We start from the raw sequence: 20,179 nt of genomic DNA on the forward strand, positions 1-20,179 counted from the left end.
CTGGGTTAATTCCTTAATGTGCTTCAGTGAGCTCAATATTTAAATAATCTCACAGGGATGAAAATCTCTAACATGTTAGTTGCTGCCTGAAGGGGCTCTCCTCTGAGCCTACTAGCTTCTTTTGCTGGGGCCTCTGATCAGAAAGCAGATAGAAAAAACTGGGTTGCTGGGCTGTATGGCCATGTTTCATACAGCCTGGAAAACTCACAGCAACCCAGTGATTCCGGTTATGAAAGCCTTCGACAACACAGGTAGAAAAAGTTCCAATTCCCTGCACAGAAACCAGCTAAAAGTAATTCAATTGGACTGTTTGGCACTCTGAGAAAACGGTTTCATGAAGATTTATTTCTCAATATATCTTAATAAAACTAAGCTATGCTTTGTTTGCTTGTTGGAGAAAATATTCAACTTGCCAAGACTTAAATAAGGCTTCAAATAATTTGTTTTGACTATTCAGAGGCTTGCTGACAGCTGGAAAAGGATCCCCAAGAACTGCCTAGATTTCATCCATGTCTCAGTTGAAAAACATTCCAATTTGAATATAGAGAAAAAGATGTGCTTATAATGCAGATTAAAAGAGGAATTAAAGATTCCTTTGAATGGACATTTGAGTCCATTCTAATTCTAGTAGAGCATAACTACCATCAAAGAAACACTGCCATACCCATAAGTATAGATATATAACTGAGTACCTCGGGTACCCATATGGCAGAATTGGTCAAGAGGGCCCAGCAGAGACAGTACTGCCTGAGACTTCTAAGAGAATCCCCTAACCTACTGCATCTGTGCATGGTTTGGTAGCTGAATAGAGGCAGATAGGAAGGCGCTCCAAAGGGTTACCACTTCTGCACAACAAATCATTGGTTGCCTTCTCCCCTCTTTGGAAGAACTTTATAATTCCCACTGAGTCAAGATACTTCTTGAGGATCCATCACACCTGGTATATATTTTTTGAGTTATTACCATCTGGCAGATGGTACAGGGTGGCAAAGACTAGGACACACAGACTGAAGAATAGCTTTTATCATAGAGCTGGAGCTATGTTGAACTCCATGGTTTTGCACTGATGTGGAATTGTGGGCTGTGTGGTGGTGTGGGAGAGATGGATGTGTTGTTTTGTAGCATGTAATTTTGTTGTGAAATAGCACAATGACAAGTAAAGCTATTCTATTCTACAGCTGTATCCTACCATGGTTACAAAAACATATACTCACAAGAATGATCATGGCCCATATTATTAAATGATGGTGAACATATATGCTTTCGCATGTCTGCATTCACACTGCCACCATTTAATAATATGGGGAACAACAATTTGTGGTCACTGTAAATCAAGATCCAGTGGGCCCGCTCTTGTTATACTATTGCAATATCTTATATTACCATTTGGTGTACTATATTTTTAATTCAAACAACTGTACAACACTATATTTGTGAAAGTGCTGAGATTTCCATTCTCTTTTCACTCTCTCATGTTACCTTGCTAACAACAACATTAAAAAATCATTTTTAAACAGCTTGAAATCTAGCTGGACTGTGTGTGTATATTCCTGCCTATTAACCATATGATAGCTCTTTGAAACTGAGAGATGATAACATCTATCAATTAAACACACAAGAGACCCAGAACAGCATTATTCCTTTTGCATTTTGATATGGTGTAATGTTCAAGAAGTAGATTCTATGACATCTCCCTATACAACATCTCAAGCTTCCAGAAGCATTTGGTAAAAGAATAATCAACAAGTCTATACAAACAATTTGTGTCACAGATCATGAAAGTACAATAAACATACTAATGTTTTGCATAATATATTACAGAAGATAGTATCTGGAGAGGTGTGTGTATGTGAAAGGAGAAAGCAAGAAAGATAATACAGGACATTATTTTCCATCTTGAAATAATGGATCAGATGGCAGGTAACACCTTCAGAAGGATAGAGATTGTCCTCCATTTTTTAGTTGAAGAGCCATTCAAATCACTGCATCTATTTTGTGGGCTAGCCATACAGGGTAGCACTTCACACATTCTGCCACACTTAATAACCACACCACCATCCAGAATAACATCCTTGAGATTTTTTAGACATGCAGAGCCTTTATGTACACATAGCACTTCCTATTCTTATTTATTCATTTCTCTAAATTCTGTATTGAAAAGTTAAGAATTCATTTTATAATATAGGTAGAACCAATTTATATATTATATTATATGAATTCAGAAAGTCCATAAATACAAAGATCTCTTGTCACTTTCTCTTTAAGTTTGTTGAGCAATACTCTTGTCGAATGAACAAAAACTGGTAGAATATCTTAATCCTGACATTGCAGCATGAATTTTTGCTACGATGTTAATTATGGATATGGTAACAAACTCAAAGTATAATTCCCAGAAGCAAGTCAGAAATTCACATATTTGTAGCAAACTTAATGGCATGGGAGAAAACTCTTGGAAAACAGATGACCTTTTTCCTGTAGGCTTGTAAATAAAGCTCCTAAACACTGAGCCGATTCTAAATCAAACCAACAGAGATTACCCATCATTATCGGATACACAACTAGGATAGAAATGTTGCTGAATTTTTTATGAGCTACATCATTGTGCACTTCTGTCGCTCAGACACTGTGGACTCTACATTAAATTATGCAAGTACAAATTCTATTCTAATTGATTCTGAAAATTGAAGATTCCAATTTATAATGAGTGAAGATTATAATCCATTCAAGGCTCCCTGCACAGAAACATTAATTGCACCCACACTTTAAGTGCTCTAAATAATGCACTTAACTTAAAGTTATTAACCAGTTGTATTATTTTTGATAAAATATTACTTCTCAAATGGCTGTTTCTTTAAATTCTTTTATATTAAACAATAAAATATTCTAAATTATTTTTTAATTTTTGTTGATAATATTCAAATATCTTTCATTTTTAAGATATAGTAACATTTGTCAAACTCATTCTGTATTCGTGACGTGATCTAGTTAAACGTGATGTGATCTAGTTCCAGCAGATAATATAAACAATCCTTTAATCTTCTCCTTGAATAGCATTATGACTGTGCTTAAAAATGCTTATATAAAGTTTTTTTTTATTCTGCATGTGTTATCTAAATTTAAATGTATGTCATATGATGAGAACTATGAATGTTGTTGTTGTGAATGTTCAAATCATTTGTATTTTATGAGAACCCCTAAGGCAAATCTATCATGGGTTTTTCTTGGCAAGGTTGGTTCAGAAGGCATTTTCCCTTGCTTTCCTCTAAAAAAGTCACCCAGTGCAGATTGAAAACCCATCTCCACAGTACTAATTCAATAGTCAAACTACTATACCACTACCTTCTGCTTGAAAACCCTGGAACTCATGGCAACAATGCTTTTCTCTACAAATAAAGGTATCAGCCCATGCTTCCTTCATATAGGAAATGCAACTGTATACAACTCATTCCAACATTAATCTCAGCTGCTTCTTGCAGGCCTGCTGGACAGATTATATACATTTTTTATAATTTAAGGAAAGGCCCATGAGCAATTCATATAGGAGGCATATGAAGATGGCTTCCCAACCAAGGTGGCTTTAGGGGCTTTCCTTCAGCTGGTATAAGAAGAGGAAGGTGAAGCCCCTTACTGTCATCTCTATAGTAAATAAAATATCTATGAACAAATAAAATTAAAACAAATCTAATCAGTCAATATTTCCCTGCACACCACTGGCTTTCCTTGCAATGCAGAACAATTATCCACTCCCTAATCACAGTATAATTTGGGACTGAATTAATAGGGTGAATAAAAATTTTAGGAGATAGGGATCTGAGGAGGAAATAGGATTTTGGAATGCCAGAAATGTAAAAGCAATGAACTATCCTGTATATTTCATCATTGGCTAGTTATAACTAACTATAGTCTATCAACATCTTGTCATAAGTGTAAACTATCACTTTTATGAGGTCATGAGTTGATGAATGTTAAAGGTAGGTGTTATCATATATCACACATGTATCAAACATGAGTAAAAATACTCTATTAAGGCAGAAAAATACAAAACAAAAACCCAAAGCAGTAAGAATAATTTAAAAGCTTATATTATTTGTGTTGGGTGTAAATGAAGAAAAAATGAATATCAAACAGAGAATGAGAACATATAATGGTATAAAATGCTGAGTACCTATGGTGATCTGCAAAATATTGTATTGCTGCAACTCCCAGCATCTCCTATCATACTTTATGCTGGCTAGGCCATGACAGGAGTTGCAGGATAACAACTGGCAAGTCACATCTGCTTGCACCAGTATAAAACATTGATTTAATTTATGGAGCTCCAAAAGTTGACACTTCAAGACTATAATGTAGCATAGCTAGGTGTGAAAGTTCATCAATCTCAATAGGCTTTGTACAAACACAATTTTACAAAATTGTTGCTTTGTTTAATTTTAACTCTTTGGGCGTCATTGAAGACTTCTGTATGAATATGTTATTCTGAACACCATTTTCTACATAAATATGTGCAAAGTTATTATTATTCAAGCTGTGCACATACACAAAAAAACCCCTTTGATTAGAGCTTACACTTTGGGCCCTTCCATACATGCCCAAAATGTGGGACCTGTTTCAGTTTTACCTGAGTTTGCTCCAGATTAATAAAACACCCGGAAAGAGCTGGACCTTAAGAGCCCTGTGAGAACTGAAACCTGGGACTGATCTTGAAATCCTGGAGGTCAACTCCCACAACGATCCTGGCCCTTTGGGCTCTAAGAGCTTGAAGGAGCAGGATGGCATCCTCTCTCCCCTCCCAGCTCCCCATTCCTCCCACCTAAAACTTACCTGAGGGGGCTGCCAACAGTGCAGGCCCCTCTGGAGAGCTCCCTGAGGCACAAAAATGATGTATTAGGAGGTGGGGGGAGTGATTCCCCTCCTCCTCCATTTACCTCCTCCTCAATTTACCTCATTTTTGCACATGATGAAAGCTCTCTAGAGGACAGGACTCTCAGGTACGTTTTGGGGTGGAAGTGTACACCTGGAAGCTACAAGGTGTAGAGCCTTTTCGATCTATGCTCCAATTCTGTGGAACTCATTGCCTCCATATCTTAGAGCAATGTCAGAGTTGCGACCTTTTGGAAAAGCGCTCAAGACTTGACTGTTTGGTTGTGCATTTAAGTAAATCAGATCTAATTTGCCAAATAGTCACTGTTGAATGTTTTTAGGTTGAATGTTTTTATGTTGAATGCTTTTATGATGAATGTTTTTTATATTGTGGAATGATATTTTAAATTGTAAGTCGCTCAGAGCACTCTGGTGGAGAGCAACTAATTAAGAAATAAAGTGAAGTGAAGTGAAGTGAAGTGGGGGGCTTGTGGGTTAGCTGGGTGCCCTGCCAAGTCAGTCTCTGATTGACTAGAGCAGGGGTCCCCAAACTAAGGCCCGGGGCCGGATGTGGCCCATCGAAGCTATTTATCCGGCCCCCACGGCACAAGGGCAGAAGGGGGTTGGACTAAATGACCCAAGGGGTCTCTTCTTCTCTTACAACCATTATTATTATTATTATTATTATTATTATTATTATTATTATTATATTGTATGACACGGCAAACAAGATAGATATGCTGGATTTCGTATCACAAAATCACATTATTATTATTATTATTATTATTATTATTAACATTATTATTATTATTATTAGTTTATTGTATGACACAGCAAACAAGATAAATATGCTGGATTTCATATCACAAAATCACAAGTCGAACACTTCCCAAGTGTCTGGGACCATGTGATGTTTTTATTATTATTATTATTATTATTATTATTATTATTATTATTATTATTATTATTATTATTGCTCGGTGGCCAACTATAGTCCAGCCCTCCAACGGTCCGAAGGATCATGAACTGGCCCCCTGTTTAAAAAGTTTGGGGACCCCTGGACTAGAGCGTGTAGCCAACCCCCAAGGGAAAGCCCAGGATTTGGGTTGGGAGCGGCAACTCAATCCCAAGATTTAATTATGTCTGGAAGAACCCTTTGTTTCCATTAAGTCTTTACAATTACAACATTCTCTTCTATGGATAACAGTGCTCACATTTTCAAATTTTCATATTATTCTTTGTAATAATGTCCTACAGTTTCCATTTAGAAGATTTCATATGTAAGTGGTCCTAACTGCATTTCTACCTCATTGGTAGAAAACAGACAAACTCAAGTGCTTCAACTATAGATGTGCAAAGCTGATGCAAAAACACACTGGATTTGTTTTCAGAGGAGGAAAAATCCCAAAGTTAATTGAATTTTGAACTGGAGGGGGAAAATTATTTTCTGAATGTGCATATGCCTTGAAGTTACCTGTTGACTTGTGACGGTACTATGAATGTCAGAAGGTTTTCTTAAGTGAAAAATCCTCAGAGGTGGTTTTATCAGTTTCTTCTGAAACATAGTCTACAGTACTGGTATTCATTTATGGTCTCCCATTCAAGTATTAAGCAGGGCTGAACTTGCTTAGCCAAAAAAAAAAACTTTTAAGAGCATTGAAAGTTTGCTTCCAAGACTGTCTTGGGAAAACATTGCTGACACTTCTAGATCAAATGTTGAGGCAGCAAAGTAAGCACTTGTTTTTAAACCAATTGACAACTTAAGCCTATTGGATACTTAATTTCATACAATTAAGAGTAGATCCCATCATTCCAATGGGAATACCATTCCTGTGTACAGTATTCAGCTAGGGTTGGAAATATTATATTACATTTTCTTCTATCATAGCAGAAAACATAATCGGTGTCATTATCATATGGATTAATTTTATACTGTATAATTAATCCAGTTTGTCACCATTTTATTTGCGATGGTTCAAAGCTATGGAATCCTGAAATTTGGTAAGGCACCTGCACTCTTTGCTGGAGAAGGCTAAAGATCTTGCAAAACTGCAACTCCCACAGTTTCATACCATTAAGCCATGAAATCAAACTGTATTAATTCTACAGTGTAGATGGACTGTGAGTTACTGGGGCCCTGAAGTGCTATACCAAAGGCATTGACAAGAGCAGCCAAGTTACTAAACTGGTAGTAGGTACAAACAGGATAAATAAGGTAGACAAGGTGTAGCTAGTGGGTAGGGAGGTTAGCTGACACAACCCTCTACATAAAAGTGAGTTATATTATTGGAAACATCCCCCACTGAACCCAATGGGATGCAGTAGTAATAATAGAAACAACTTTATTTCTGTCTTACTTCCTCTCACAAAACTAAGGCTTGAGAGAGCTAATAAAGTAAAACAAATCAATTTAGCTTAATCATTCAAAAGGGTGAATTAAAATGCAATTAATCCATCTATAACAAAAACAATTTAAAACATGACATTCAAAAATAATACAGTTAAATGCAGTATAGCATTCTATAATAAAAGTCCTCTCATTAAAAGCACTACGTTATTAAAAATGGCCATTTTTATTCTTTGTCTACCAGTAGAACAAATAAAAGGTTCCCCTAGAAAAAGAGTCTGCAACCCTTAGAGCAGCCATGAAAGCCATGTATTCCAAAGTCAGAAGATTGTAACCCAAATGGAGGGCTTTTTTAAAATGGCAAGTTGGGAAAACCAGAGAAACACAATCCTCTTGTGAAAAGGTATATGACTTGCTTTAGCTGTTAAGGCTTAAAATGCAATGATGCAACACACAGTGTTTTACTTCAAGAATATCAGTATAAAATATATATATATCTCACTCAAGATTCTGAATATAAGTACTTTGGGCTGTCAAACATGGTTTTACAATACAATATTCCAGGACATTTATTTGCTTCTGGTACATATTTCCTTTGCATTTTAAAAATACACTATAGTATGAAAAACGTATTCTGTTGAACAAATTACAGGTTGGGTTTCCCTTATTCAAAATGCGTGGGCCAAAAGTATTCTGGATTTTACACATTTATCATATTTTGAAATATCTATATTGCAATATAGATACATAATGGGACACCTTGGCAATGGAACCCATCTAAAAATAAAATACATTTATGTTTCACATATACCTTATATACATAATCTGACAGTAATTTTTTAAAAATATTTTTCATAATTTTGGATGTAAAACAAAGTTTGTCTACACTGAACTATCAAACAGCAAAGGGGCCATTATCTCAAGTCATCCACATGGACAGTTTTGGATTTTGGAATATTTTGGATTTCAGATGTCCAGATAAGAGACACTCAGTCTCTGTTGTCTTTTGAAAAAGATTTTTCTTTATCAGTGATTGCTACTGCACTATCCTCATTAATGTTCTGCCTGCTGCCCAATGAATATATTGGCCTTTAAACATGAAATTTGGTAACAAGTGCATCAACCAACATTAAGCAATGCTCTCACTCTCTTTACTTACCACATGAGTTTTATGCCACTTCATAGAAGAAAGGATGCAATATATTTGGGCTTTTTATTGCTTGAGTAGAAAGTGCTCATTACCTTTTATGTTTATACATAAGAAGAAAAAAAACAGTTTTCCAAATGGGATAACATCACACTGTTGTAGTGGTTGATTTTCTCAAGATAGTCTTCTGGGGTTTTGGTGCAGTTTGTGGAGGAGGCACAGTTGCAGGTCTGAGAGGGGGAAAGCTACTACTGGGACTTATTCCCATCCCTCCATTTTCTAGTGGAAAAGGAGGTAGTGGAGGTGGTGGTGGTGGTAAGGGAGGACATTGGTGAGGAAGCTTTCCCGGCACATGGGGAGGTTCACTGTGCAAGTGAACCTCCCTGTTTTTAATATTGTATCGAACATCACAATCCGCACAATAGCCATGGTACTGCACCTTTTCATTAAATCGTACCCGTTCCCGTGTTCCAGTCTGAGGACACCTGTCTTTTTCAGGTCTGTGCATCAAAGGTTGCATTTGAACTTTGTCCAAGTTACTGTTAGATATACAACATATATCTCCATTTGGAATTTTATTTGGTCCACCTGGTAAACCTCCATTTCGTAGTAGAGTCCCATTAGTCTTTACAGGGTTGGGAGGGATAACTGGCCGGTGAGAGTCCTCACACTTCACAGGAGTCAGCCGTGGAGGAGGAGGTGGGGGATTGGGTTTCCTTAGAACTGTAAGAATGGCAGATGGGTGGGCTGGGGGCTTGATGAGCGGTGCGTTGGCTCGCACCTTGATTTTTTCCAAGCTTGATGCTGTTGTGCTACTTGAGCTGCTGTTCAATGTGTCTGTTTTTGAGCTGTCCGTCATCTCATCCTCCAACTGAAGGTCAGAAGTCAATGTATCAATCTGGTCGACCACCTGCATGGGAACCAAACACAAACTGTAATAAATACCGATGACAATGAAAGGAAAAGTGAGGATCCATTAACCTGCTATTCTTACAAAGTACAAAACATGCAATTTTGTGCCATTCTATTTATTATAATAAGAATATTATGTTTATTTTACCATTCTAAAAGTAAGTAGTATTTTAGAAGGTCACAGCAATCAAATTTTGAATTCATTTTCCTGGACGCAGTCACCAACATTTCTCTTTATGCTCAGTGCTCAAGGGGTGGGTTAAATTATTTATTCTTAGCAAACCTGAGTGGAATGATTTCTTAATGTAGTTCTATCACAAAAGAGAAAACACTACAAAGAAAAACAAGAAGATAATATGAGTAAGTTGTGAAATATAAATGTGTTCTTCTGCACTACAGGATAAAGTAATAGTTTTCTAAGTATAAAAAAGAATAACAAATAATTGCACAGTATAATGTTACATATTGTAAACATTGTATCATGAATAACAAACGATTTCTTTGTAGCACACAGCTGTATCCACTTACATAAACTGACAGATAGTTTTCACATTTCCCACCTATAGCATGGTACAATTGGCCCCCTGTATTCACAGGTTCTTCATCCAGATTCAACAAATCATGGCTCAAATATATCCGGGGGGGGGGGGGGAATCAAAAAGCAAACCTTGATTTTACTAAGCACTACACCAATGTGTACTCATCAGTGAAACCAACTCCAACAGATACTGAGGGGCTGGTTTAATAAAACAAAGAAGGAGAGAGTTTTCTTGCAAATCCCTATGGGAACCATTGCTGTTTCTGAAGGGGGAAAATAGCTTTGTATGTTAAAATTTTATACATGGAAACAGAGAATGAAAACAATAAACAATGGGGCCAAGTAGGTTTGTAACAGAATTCGTGTTTATATTTCATTACTATTTGACTCTAGCAACGTGACCCATTTTATATTTTTCCTTCTACATCCTGAACCTTAGATTTCAGCCTATTCAAAAGTGAGCCCTACTGAATTCAATGAGTCTTACTTTAAGGACATTAATAAAGTGTTTTTTCCAATATTGTTACTGTTTTTAATGTATTTGCAGGTGCTGAATTTGAAAAACACAATACAAATCTTGTGCCATATACAGTTCTTTCATAAATGTAATATATTTTATTAACTGGGTAGTTACTAAATATTGATTATATGCAGATCCTGATGTTCCAGTGTGATATCTTTTAGCACTTGTGAATGGATTTGGGGGTTTCATATCAGTCTGTTAAACTCTTTCTTACTGTTTATGCTTTGTGATGTCTCAGGGACCCTTGCTCCATGACACTGCGGCCATCATAGATCAAACTGAAGAGGATATGGGTTTTTCCCATCTTGCTGAGCTACTTTCTCTGGGAACAATAGGGGAGTTAAACACCTGTTGGGGGGAACTCTTGAACTTCCATAAAAGTTCTGCACTGAGCTCTCCCTATCGCGGTGTCAACGTGACTAATCCAAGAAAAACATTGTCTCTTGTTCCTGAGCTCTTAAGCGGCCTTTCGGTGCGCTTACTCACAAGTAGACCGGGAGTTGCGTTTTCACTCCTGTTCAAGTTTGGACTGCGTTTCAGATCCACCACGAATTACCCTACCTAGCCTTGAATCCTTGTCTGGACTTAACTTCAAGAATCTCCCGGTGAATCATTGCTCTTTACCCACTCAAACTTCCAAAGAGTTTGAGTGTGTTTCGGTTATTGGATTGTAGACTTTGGACTCTAATACTGGACATATAACTTCATTTATTTGGACTATTTTTGATCTTTCCTATAAGGACAATTGCTTGACTATATACTCAGCATACTTTTGTTTTATTCTTTTATTGCATTAATAAAGATATTAGATTGTTTATTGGCCTCCGTGTTGGTTTCCAGTGCTCACGCAGCCTAGAGGCGTTACAGCTTTATTCTCCAAATTTTTTTAACTTAAACACATATTACAAAAAATAGTCAAAACAAATTTTGAAAAAACCTGGACATAATGGAGCAGTGAATCACCAATTCGATTCACTGTTTACCATGTAGTCAGCTCATGAGAACGGAAATGTGTTCACTATGTCCAGATTTTGGGAAAATTGTTTTCTGGACAATAATAATAATAATAATAATAATAATAATAATAATAATAATAATATTTTATTTTTATACCCCGCCCCATCTCCCCAAAGGGACTCGGGGCGGCTTACATGGGGCCAAGCCCAGGCTAAACAGGCAATATAAAACACAACAATAAAACAAATCAATCAACAATAAAACAGATCATAAAACTAATAAGGTCACATAAAGTAGACATACTTTGATAAAATCCTGGGTTGGCTCATAAAAGGAACTGGGCCAAAGAGAGTGTCAGTAGTGTCAGACACAATGGGGGGGGGGGGACAATACCAGAACTATTGTCCCAATTAAAGTGCTGGGGGAGGCATAAACAAGGGAAACTATGGCCAGCTAAAGGAATAAAGTGCAATAAAAATAGGCAACAGGTCAATCCTTTACTATGGAAGTCAGTCACCAAAGGCCTGTTGGAAGAGCCAGGTTTTCAGGCTCTTCCGAAAGGTAAGGAGGGTAGGGGCCTGTCTGATCTCCCTGGGGAGAGAGTTCCAGAGCAGGGGGGCCACAACGGAGAAGACCCTCTCCCTCGTCCCCACCAACCGTGACTGTGAGGGTGGTGGGAGCGAGAGGAGGGCCTCCCTCGACGAGTGTAGAGACCGTGCAGGTTCATAGGGGAAAATGCGGTCACGAAGGTAGGTGGGTCCCAAACCATTTAGGGCTTTGTACCTGCACCTAGAATTGGGCTCGGAAAATAAACGGCAGCCAATGGAGCTCCTTGAACAGGGGGGTTGAGCGCGCCCAGTAATTTGCTCCAGTTAGAAGCCTGGCTGCCGAGCGCTGGACTAATTGCAGTTTCCAGGCCGTCTTCAAGGGCAGCCCCACGTAGAGCGCATTGCAATAATCCAGTCTAGAGGTAACTAAGGCATGGACCACCATGGTCAGATATGACTTCTCGAGGTACGGTCACAGCTAGCGCACAAGTTTTAATTGTGCAAAGGCCCTCCTGGCCACTCAAGGAATTCCTAAGCCACTATGTTCCACTAACAAGGTAGGCTTGCAGGTTCTTGACTACAGTCTAAAAAAAAAAAAATGATATAATCCTCATGCTTACACTAAAAAACCTCACAAATAGTATGAAATGCCTATAATTCTAACTGAAAATAGATTTAGAATGTTTTGCTCTTTAAACAAAATTGAAATATGGTATTATTAATTGACAACACTAAGAAAGATGAGTTCCATAAGTTCATGGAGTCTCTTTCTGGTCAATTCGGTAAAAGTGTACCCATGTATATGTGATATCTTTTGTTGCTTTTGCTGCATGTACAAACATAAGAACACAAACCATCTGTTTAAAAATAAGGGAATTATAATAGAATTAAAAATTTCTAGCAGTATTTTAAAATATGTATGTTGTCTATAAGATTTGAGGCGCTGGCATTAATAAGCAACCTGTCCTGCCTAGTCTTTTTCAGTCCAACTGGGTTTTTAGAAATATTCTTTTCTTTTAGATATTAATGGTTGCTTATTCCAATTTATTTCACAACAGCAATACATTACTTCTATCAACTGATAGCTCAGCAGCTATATGGACTATAACCACCATTATCCCCAGATAGTATGGCCAATGTAAGGCACTGTGGGAGTTAAAAACCAAATATATGAAAGTATCAAGTAGTACATCTTAATGTTATATTTTAATAATCTCTGAAATTCAACAAGATGGATAAATTCTCCAACCTTCATCGCTTAAAAAACCCCCATAAATATTGTATGCTTTTCATGTAAAACAACCTGAACATAAAAAATGAAGTGGAAACAAGGTAGAATAATTTTACCTCAGGGTAGAAATCAAAGGCCAACCACAGTCAAAGAATATCAGATTTATTCATTCTATGGTAACATACACTTGATTTCAAACCTCCTACCTTGTGGAAAGAAACACATGAACATACTCCCTTCTGGGGTGGAGAAACTCTGCAATCTTAGGACCCATCTACACTGCACAATAATTTAGTTCCAGAATGCATGATTATATGGCAGTGTAGAGTCATATCTCATAAAATTGATATGCACTCTTGTATGGACAGCCAAGTATTTTTTCCCCACCATGCTATATGCTTTTCTCATTATTAAAATATGCATCCTGTGGACCACAGTTTGTGAACTATTGTCTAGCAAGCCCTTAAGTGAATAGAACATTTGGAAGGAAACTGGACAATATGAACATTTGGTATCCGATGTAAGCTACATGTAGTCCTCAAGCTGATATTGGGCTTCAATTAACATAATATCTCATTATGCTCCTGAATCCACAATGGGTGGTGGTGGTGAATTGATGGTACATGTCCCCCGTCCACCCTCCATCTTGTTCTGATACAGAGGAAGCCTGTGAGGATGGCAGGGGAAGAAATCCCAGGACCCACAGGCCTGTGTGGGGACATGTTCTCAGGTTCCAGGATTTTTTGTCCTTCATTTAAAACCTTCATTTCTGTGCTGTCTGGAAGCACCCAGAGATTGGCCTCCAGAATACATGATTATCATGTTTATATTTAAACTTATCTGAAAAGATTTCATTAGGAAGGAGCAAGTTTTCTTTCTGCTGCCCTGGAGACTTGGACTCAGAGCAATGGGTTCAAATTACAGGAAAAGAGATTCCTGACCATAAAAGCTGCTCAACAGTGGAACTATCTATTCTTGGAGTATGGTGGAAGCTCCCTCTTTGGAGACTTTTAAACAGAGGCTGGATGTCCATATGTTGGGTTGCTTTGATTGTACTTCTCCTGCATAGAAGTGGGTTAGACTGGATGATCTCTTCCAACTCTGTGATTCTATGAAATTGATATGGCATTACAGAAAATGAAAGATTTATTCATTTGATTCTCCTTCAAACCACACCCTTGCCCCATGGTAGGGCCCCATCACTTCTACTGAAAATATAAACAGGCAACACCACTCAATCTATCTCACTTTAAAAGACAGAGGGTAATCACACGGTAGAATTACTGCAGTTTGATACTGCTATGGTTCAATAGTATGGAAAGGGGAGTTGAGGTACCAGCACTCTTGGCAGAAAAGGCTACAGACCTTGTAAACCTATAACTTCCATGATTTCATTTCTGTGTAGCAAGTCTGTGGGGAAAGGAAACTAGGCTCCCATCAGAGTAGAATTTCCCTTTAAAAGAAAAAAGGTGCAGCCGAAATCGTAAGCAAAGACAGCATGGTTTGTTTGTTTGTTTTTTTGGCATCTTTCATATCTCTAGCTTCTGTGGATATTTATATGAGCTTGTCTTTCTCTGTTAATGCACTTTCAGTTCATACACATGAACTGAAAATTTATCTGTAATTCAGTTTTTGTTGATATCAAAAAAGGCAAATATTCATAGAAACAATGCTGCAAACGTAATGTGATAAGTAATGTATTCTCCTCAGACAATGCTTCATTTGTGGAACCAAGAAAATTTATGAAGTTTTGTAATGTTTCATAGTTTTTGTTCAATATGTGATGATGTCACAACTGCATTTTTTCATCATTGCTCCAATCTTGTGTCCAACTTGAAAAACTGTAACTTTTTCTCATTGAAGATTTTCTCTGAGCATATTTAAATAGATGAAGATATCTGATAGATATTCCAATTTTGTTAACCAGGAAAAATCTGTCCAGCAATTGATGAGGAGAAATTTCTGTTTCGTGAGAAATAATCTTATTTCAGTTTCTCAAAATGAGAGAATACCTTCCTTGTAACAGCCAAAAGCTGATAATGTTCACTGTACTTATCTTTGAAAAGCTACTAAAAAGTCTTGAGTTCAGTCATTTAAGAACTTTTTTAGTTTTTCTGATATCTTTTTAACTACTAGCAACTAGAGCTTCCCTAGGTATGCACCAGTGGTAAGAAGTCACCAATAGTATGGTCTCCTTCATCCATCCTACAAAAAACTTCATCTCGCTTTGAACAGGATGCAACCTCATTGACAACATCAGTACTTTTATGATCAAATTAAGCCAGCAATCTATCCTGAGATTCAGCCAATGTGTATCATAACACTGAAAAATAATTTTAACAAACAATAACCAAACACTCTTATTCACAGTAATGGAAAAGGAAACATGATCATTTTTAAAAATCCAATTATCATTCTAAAATCTGTCTCACTCAAATTGACTGATGTTGTATCTCTTCACACAAACATGGCTCTCCTTTAATACATGAATTTATCTGAAAACATTTTCAAGACAGTACAGAATTCTGGGAAGCAACAGACATTCTGAGAATATCACATGCTCTCTCTCAGCTACGCAGCATCATTCATTCACCACGTGCAAAAGCAGAAAGTTCTGAGGACATTTTCTGCAACTGAACAGTTATATTCATAAACTTTGAATGGTTTGGGATATTGTAAAGAAACTTTGTACTAATGATGTCTATCACCTTTGACATCATCATCATCATCATCATCATCATTTAATTATTTATTAATTGCCCTCCATCCACGATGCTCTAGGCGATTTACAAGATAAAATTGTATATACATCAATTATACATCAATGTATAACTGCCTGCCTGCCTGCTGTCCTTCCTTTCTTCGTTCCTTTCTTTTTTAACAATAAAAGTTCATAACATTTCTAAACCTTTGTAGATTCCCTATGAGGACATTGTGGATTCCCAGGGATTTATGGACCATAGGTTAAGGACTGCTGATCTAGAGCTGGGCTTCCTAAATATTTTCCACTCGAGACCCCTTTCAGCCCAATAAGTTTTACATGACTCCAGGTATAAAGGAAAACAAAGTAGGTATAAAAATAAAACATTAATGATGATAAATCAGTATTTACAAGACTTGCTGAACAAGCTGATTTTCTCTTTTGTGGAGTACAGCTGAAGCATTTTCTCCAGAGTCCACTGTAAACACTGCCCATTGTTGTGAACAGATTTATGTATGGGTAGTGTTGCCAGATTTATTGAGACCCCAACATTGAGCTAGGGGGAACCCATTTGGGGTTGGGTCCCACAGTTTAAGAAGCAGTGATATAGAGTAAGCTAGAAAATAGGTGCTCACCTAGTAACCTCTAGAAAGTACAAACATTTTAAAAACCTGACAAAAAGACAAAAACATTTTACACATAAGAAGAGACTTTTCATAGACCATATGTGATTAAAATAAAAATGACATTTTCTAATGGATTGGGGGGGGGGGAGAGAGAGAAGGCTAGCTGATAGCATGCACACACAGACACAAACCAAGTATTTTGCTCTTGTAAAGAAAGCCACAAGGAAGAGTTAATTACAGTAATGGCCTCAGATTCCATGGCACTAACCCAGCTAGATCTTAAACAATATCTATATATTTTATGAGCCAATATAGTATAATAGGTTGAATGTTGGCTCAATCGAGACCAAGATTTGAATTCCCATTCAACTAAGGAAAGCCACTTGGTGAACTTGGGCAAGTTACAATTTCTTAGCCTCAGAGGAAGGAAATGGTAAATCTTTTCTGAATAAATATTACCAGGAAAACTCTGTGATAGTGTTTCCTGATAGTCACCATAAGTCAGAAACAATATGAAAGTACACAACAATACATGTTATGTTAGCAATATATCCAAAAGAAACCAATTTCATTTTCATTCAAAATCACCATGAGGTCTGGCCCTATTTTAACAAGAAAACAAAAAAAAATAAGTTCAAAATAGCCATAGCAACAAAGGTGATTCAGCATGTAGTTCAGATGATCATTCACTTAATAAAGATCCTTGTCACCGTCTATGCTTTAAAGATAATGTTCATTGCAGGTCTCAGTACTCAGACCATCTGTATTTTCTCAAACTGTTCAAAAGTAGAGCCACTATTCCAGAATGATGGCTCTAAGGCATCCTTAGGACAAGAAAACCTTTCCCACTTGAACAAAACAGTTCTGCATGAAACAAAACATACATCTCTTTCATTTCCTGAAACATCAGAATGTTAGAAATGTGCAACAGAACATCTTTTTACCAAAAAGCAAATAAAATAAACAGTAGCCAAAATAGCAAAAACGGTGTTAAACAAGAACTATGTTACATTTCTACATTAAATTAAAGCCCTGATGTTGGTGCCATTTCTACAAGGTAGAGGCACTTAACTCAAAACTTCCAATTAATGGTGTCACTTGAAAAATGTTGAGATCAGATCTAACCTTACACTCCTAACTTTCACGTCTACTATTTACAAAAAGTACAACAATAGCAACAATTAAGACAACAACAAATATTCACAAAATTGGAGATCTGAAGATTTCATACAGTCCGTATTTTAAAGAAAATTGACTCCATTCAGATTAAGGTTAAAAAAAAAAAACAATAATAACATTGCTTTTATTAGTGCATAACAGTACTTTTATTTTTTAAGTCACCCCCCCAGATTTCTGAATAAATAAATAGATTGGAACATTACTATCATTCAGTTTGCATCCCAGCCAGTTTTTGCAGAGCAGTTCTTAGTTCAGAGAGGCATTATATTCATATAAAGCAACACTTCTGTGCATATTTTGGGGAAACCTTCTTGATAAGGAGATTCAGTGAAAGGGTATGTTATGAATGAATGCACACACAGCAACAAAAATTAGAAACAGCTTGAGTTGCCCTTTACTAGGTAAAATTGATATGATATGAAAGCCTTCGACAATACATTGATATGATTTCTTCAATATAATCTGAGTTTAAGGAAACAACAGCACTGGGATTTTTGTTTGACATGTTTTGCTTTATCACGTTCTGTATGATTAAGTAATTAAATGCCCCAAAGGCACCAGAATCTGACTGCTCTTGGAAACCAAACCAGGTCAGCCATGGTTAGCAGTTAGATGGAGGACTGTCAACAAATATGAGGTGCTATGGATTATATTACAGAGGAAGAAACTGGCAAAGCCACTTCCGAGTATTCCTTGTCTAAGAAAACCCTCTGAAATCCATGGATTTGCAATACATCAACAGTTGACCTGACACACACACACAGAGTAAAACAATAGTCTATCTGCCTGCCTTTTCATGCATCTGATTTAAATAAAGCAAAGGTCTAACAGAATTTAGTTTGGGGAAAAATTCAAGATTTGCCAAATTGGATCTTTGTCACAGAAACTACAAGATAGATTCAAGGTCATGCTTAAATTAGTTTCACTGAAATAGTGCATATTAGATGGAATCATCTTGTTCTCAAGTTATCTGCTCTAAGGAGTTCAGGTTTGAACACAATACTTATAAGGGTCTGGCACACATATGAGATGACATACAGAAATATAACTGTAACTCTGAATTTCAATACCCATCTGTTTACACATGCCATGTTTAGTCTGCTATCCAATTGCCAAGATGCTTGCCATTAACTGTATGGAAAGCTGGTTGAGTAATGTAAACTAACAACTGGAGTACAGCTTGCTAGAAGCTTACAAAACCTTTGAGAACATAATTAAAATTCCAGAAGCAGAAGACAATAATTCAAGTATATCTAAGTCCCAAAACAGTTAAGCTCAGAAATACTTCAGAAGAGCTTTTAGGCTTCTTTCAAATATTATTCAACAGACTTAGTTCTCCCTAGACACTGAAAACCCGAGCTTTCCAACATATGTGTAAAGGTTAGTTTGTGTAGAGAGGGTTTTTTTCCTGGTTTTTTTTAAACCTAGATAGATAACTGATGTATACATATGGGAAAGGCCAGCTAGGGAAAATCAAATATTTAATATATGAATGATGAATAGGAAAGTATGAAAGAACGGACAGATATTCAGATAATCTAACATCAAAGAACTTCAAAACATACTTTACAAGATTTCTTCATATGTATGGTGTACTTCTTCTATAGCCACAAATGCTTATTTGAGACAGATGTACACAGAGAACAATAACTATCATTTTTTCAATAGTATCAACTAAGACAAAAATTATAGGGGCATGCTCCTTTAGTTTAAACAACAGATCCATGTTTGCCTTTAGTTAAAGAAAACTGTGGGTAACAAACTCCATTATAAGCCTTAAAACTGGATTGTTCATAAAAATTATATCTGTAATTCAGTTATATCAAGTTAGTCCAATGTACAAATGTGCCAAATGTTTATATATCAGAGCTAGAGCACATTAAGACATGAGACCTCTTTCCCGTGCCGTGGAAAACTATTGATGCACACCAGGAATCATCTCTAGAAAACATAGGTTTTCTATTTTTGCAATGAGGCCCAGGATCCCTTCTTGTGTGATTGGCAAAAATGTCAAACCACTGGCTCTATAGTCTGTTGCACAGACTATAATCCTCTTGAAGGAACCACTGTATTTACTCAAATCTCATGCTCATGTTTTTTTTTTTTTACTAAATTACCTTCCCAAAATTAGATCCATGTAATATGGTAAATATTTTTGGGGGTTTCCAGTTTTTGAAAATTGAGGTGCGCATTAGATTAGAATGTACATTTGACTCGAGTAAATACAGGTATTGGCAATGTTACGCTACACAGCTGCACTTATTCATTCAATAGCTAGAACCATATCAGTAAACTTTTGTTTTCAGCCATTGGAAATCATTGTTATGCCTATCAACATTATAGGCATAACAAGTTCAGAAAGATTGATGCACATTTAGGATACAATTGGATATTGAATTGGATTCCACTTCTTCTATCTCCCCACCCTTGCAGTCCTCTGTACACCCTAAAAACCCATTTGGAGGGCTGAGAAATCCTGAAAAGCATGTTTTAGGGCCATGGGCATTGCAAGATGGAAGTTGCAAGATGGGAGTGGCTGACAGCTTTAGTAACTGCAGTGGAATTTATCTTAAATAAAGCGATATCCAGTTTCATTTGCACACCAAATTG

The 20,179-nt window shown here is 36.8% G+C and overlaps 1 protein-coding gene across 5 annotated transcripts in view; it reads right to left on the reverse strand.

Moving 5' to 3' along the window:
* prr16 (proline rich 16) overlaps positions 1–20,179 on the reverse strand; it is a 168,994-nt gene that overhangs the window by 52,088 nt on the left and 96,727 nt on the right. For 3 of the 5 annotated variants that reach the window (XM_016994856.2, XM_062972156.1, XM_016994858.2), the window contains one exon: positions 8,367–9,264. In XM_016994856.2, the coding sequence (XP_016850345.1) occupies positions 8,503–9,264 (762 nt within the window). In that variant the 3' untranslated portion in view covers positions 8,367–8,502. Of the gene's footprint in view, positions 1–8,366; positions 9,265–9,414; positions 9,598–20,179 lie in introns of all 5 variants that reach the window. The other 2 variants (XM_062972155.1, XM_016994857.2) reach the window with 2 other exon arrangements.

Source organism: Anolis carolinensis, chromosome 2 (assembly GCF_035594765.1).
Source record: "Anolis carolinensis isolate JA03-04 chromosome 2, rAnoCar3.1.pri, whole genome shotgun sequence".
In the NCBI taxonomy this organism is placed as follows: Eukaryota; Metazoa; Chordata; class Lepidosauria; order Squamata; family Dactyloidae; genus Anolis; species Anolis carolinensis.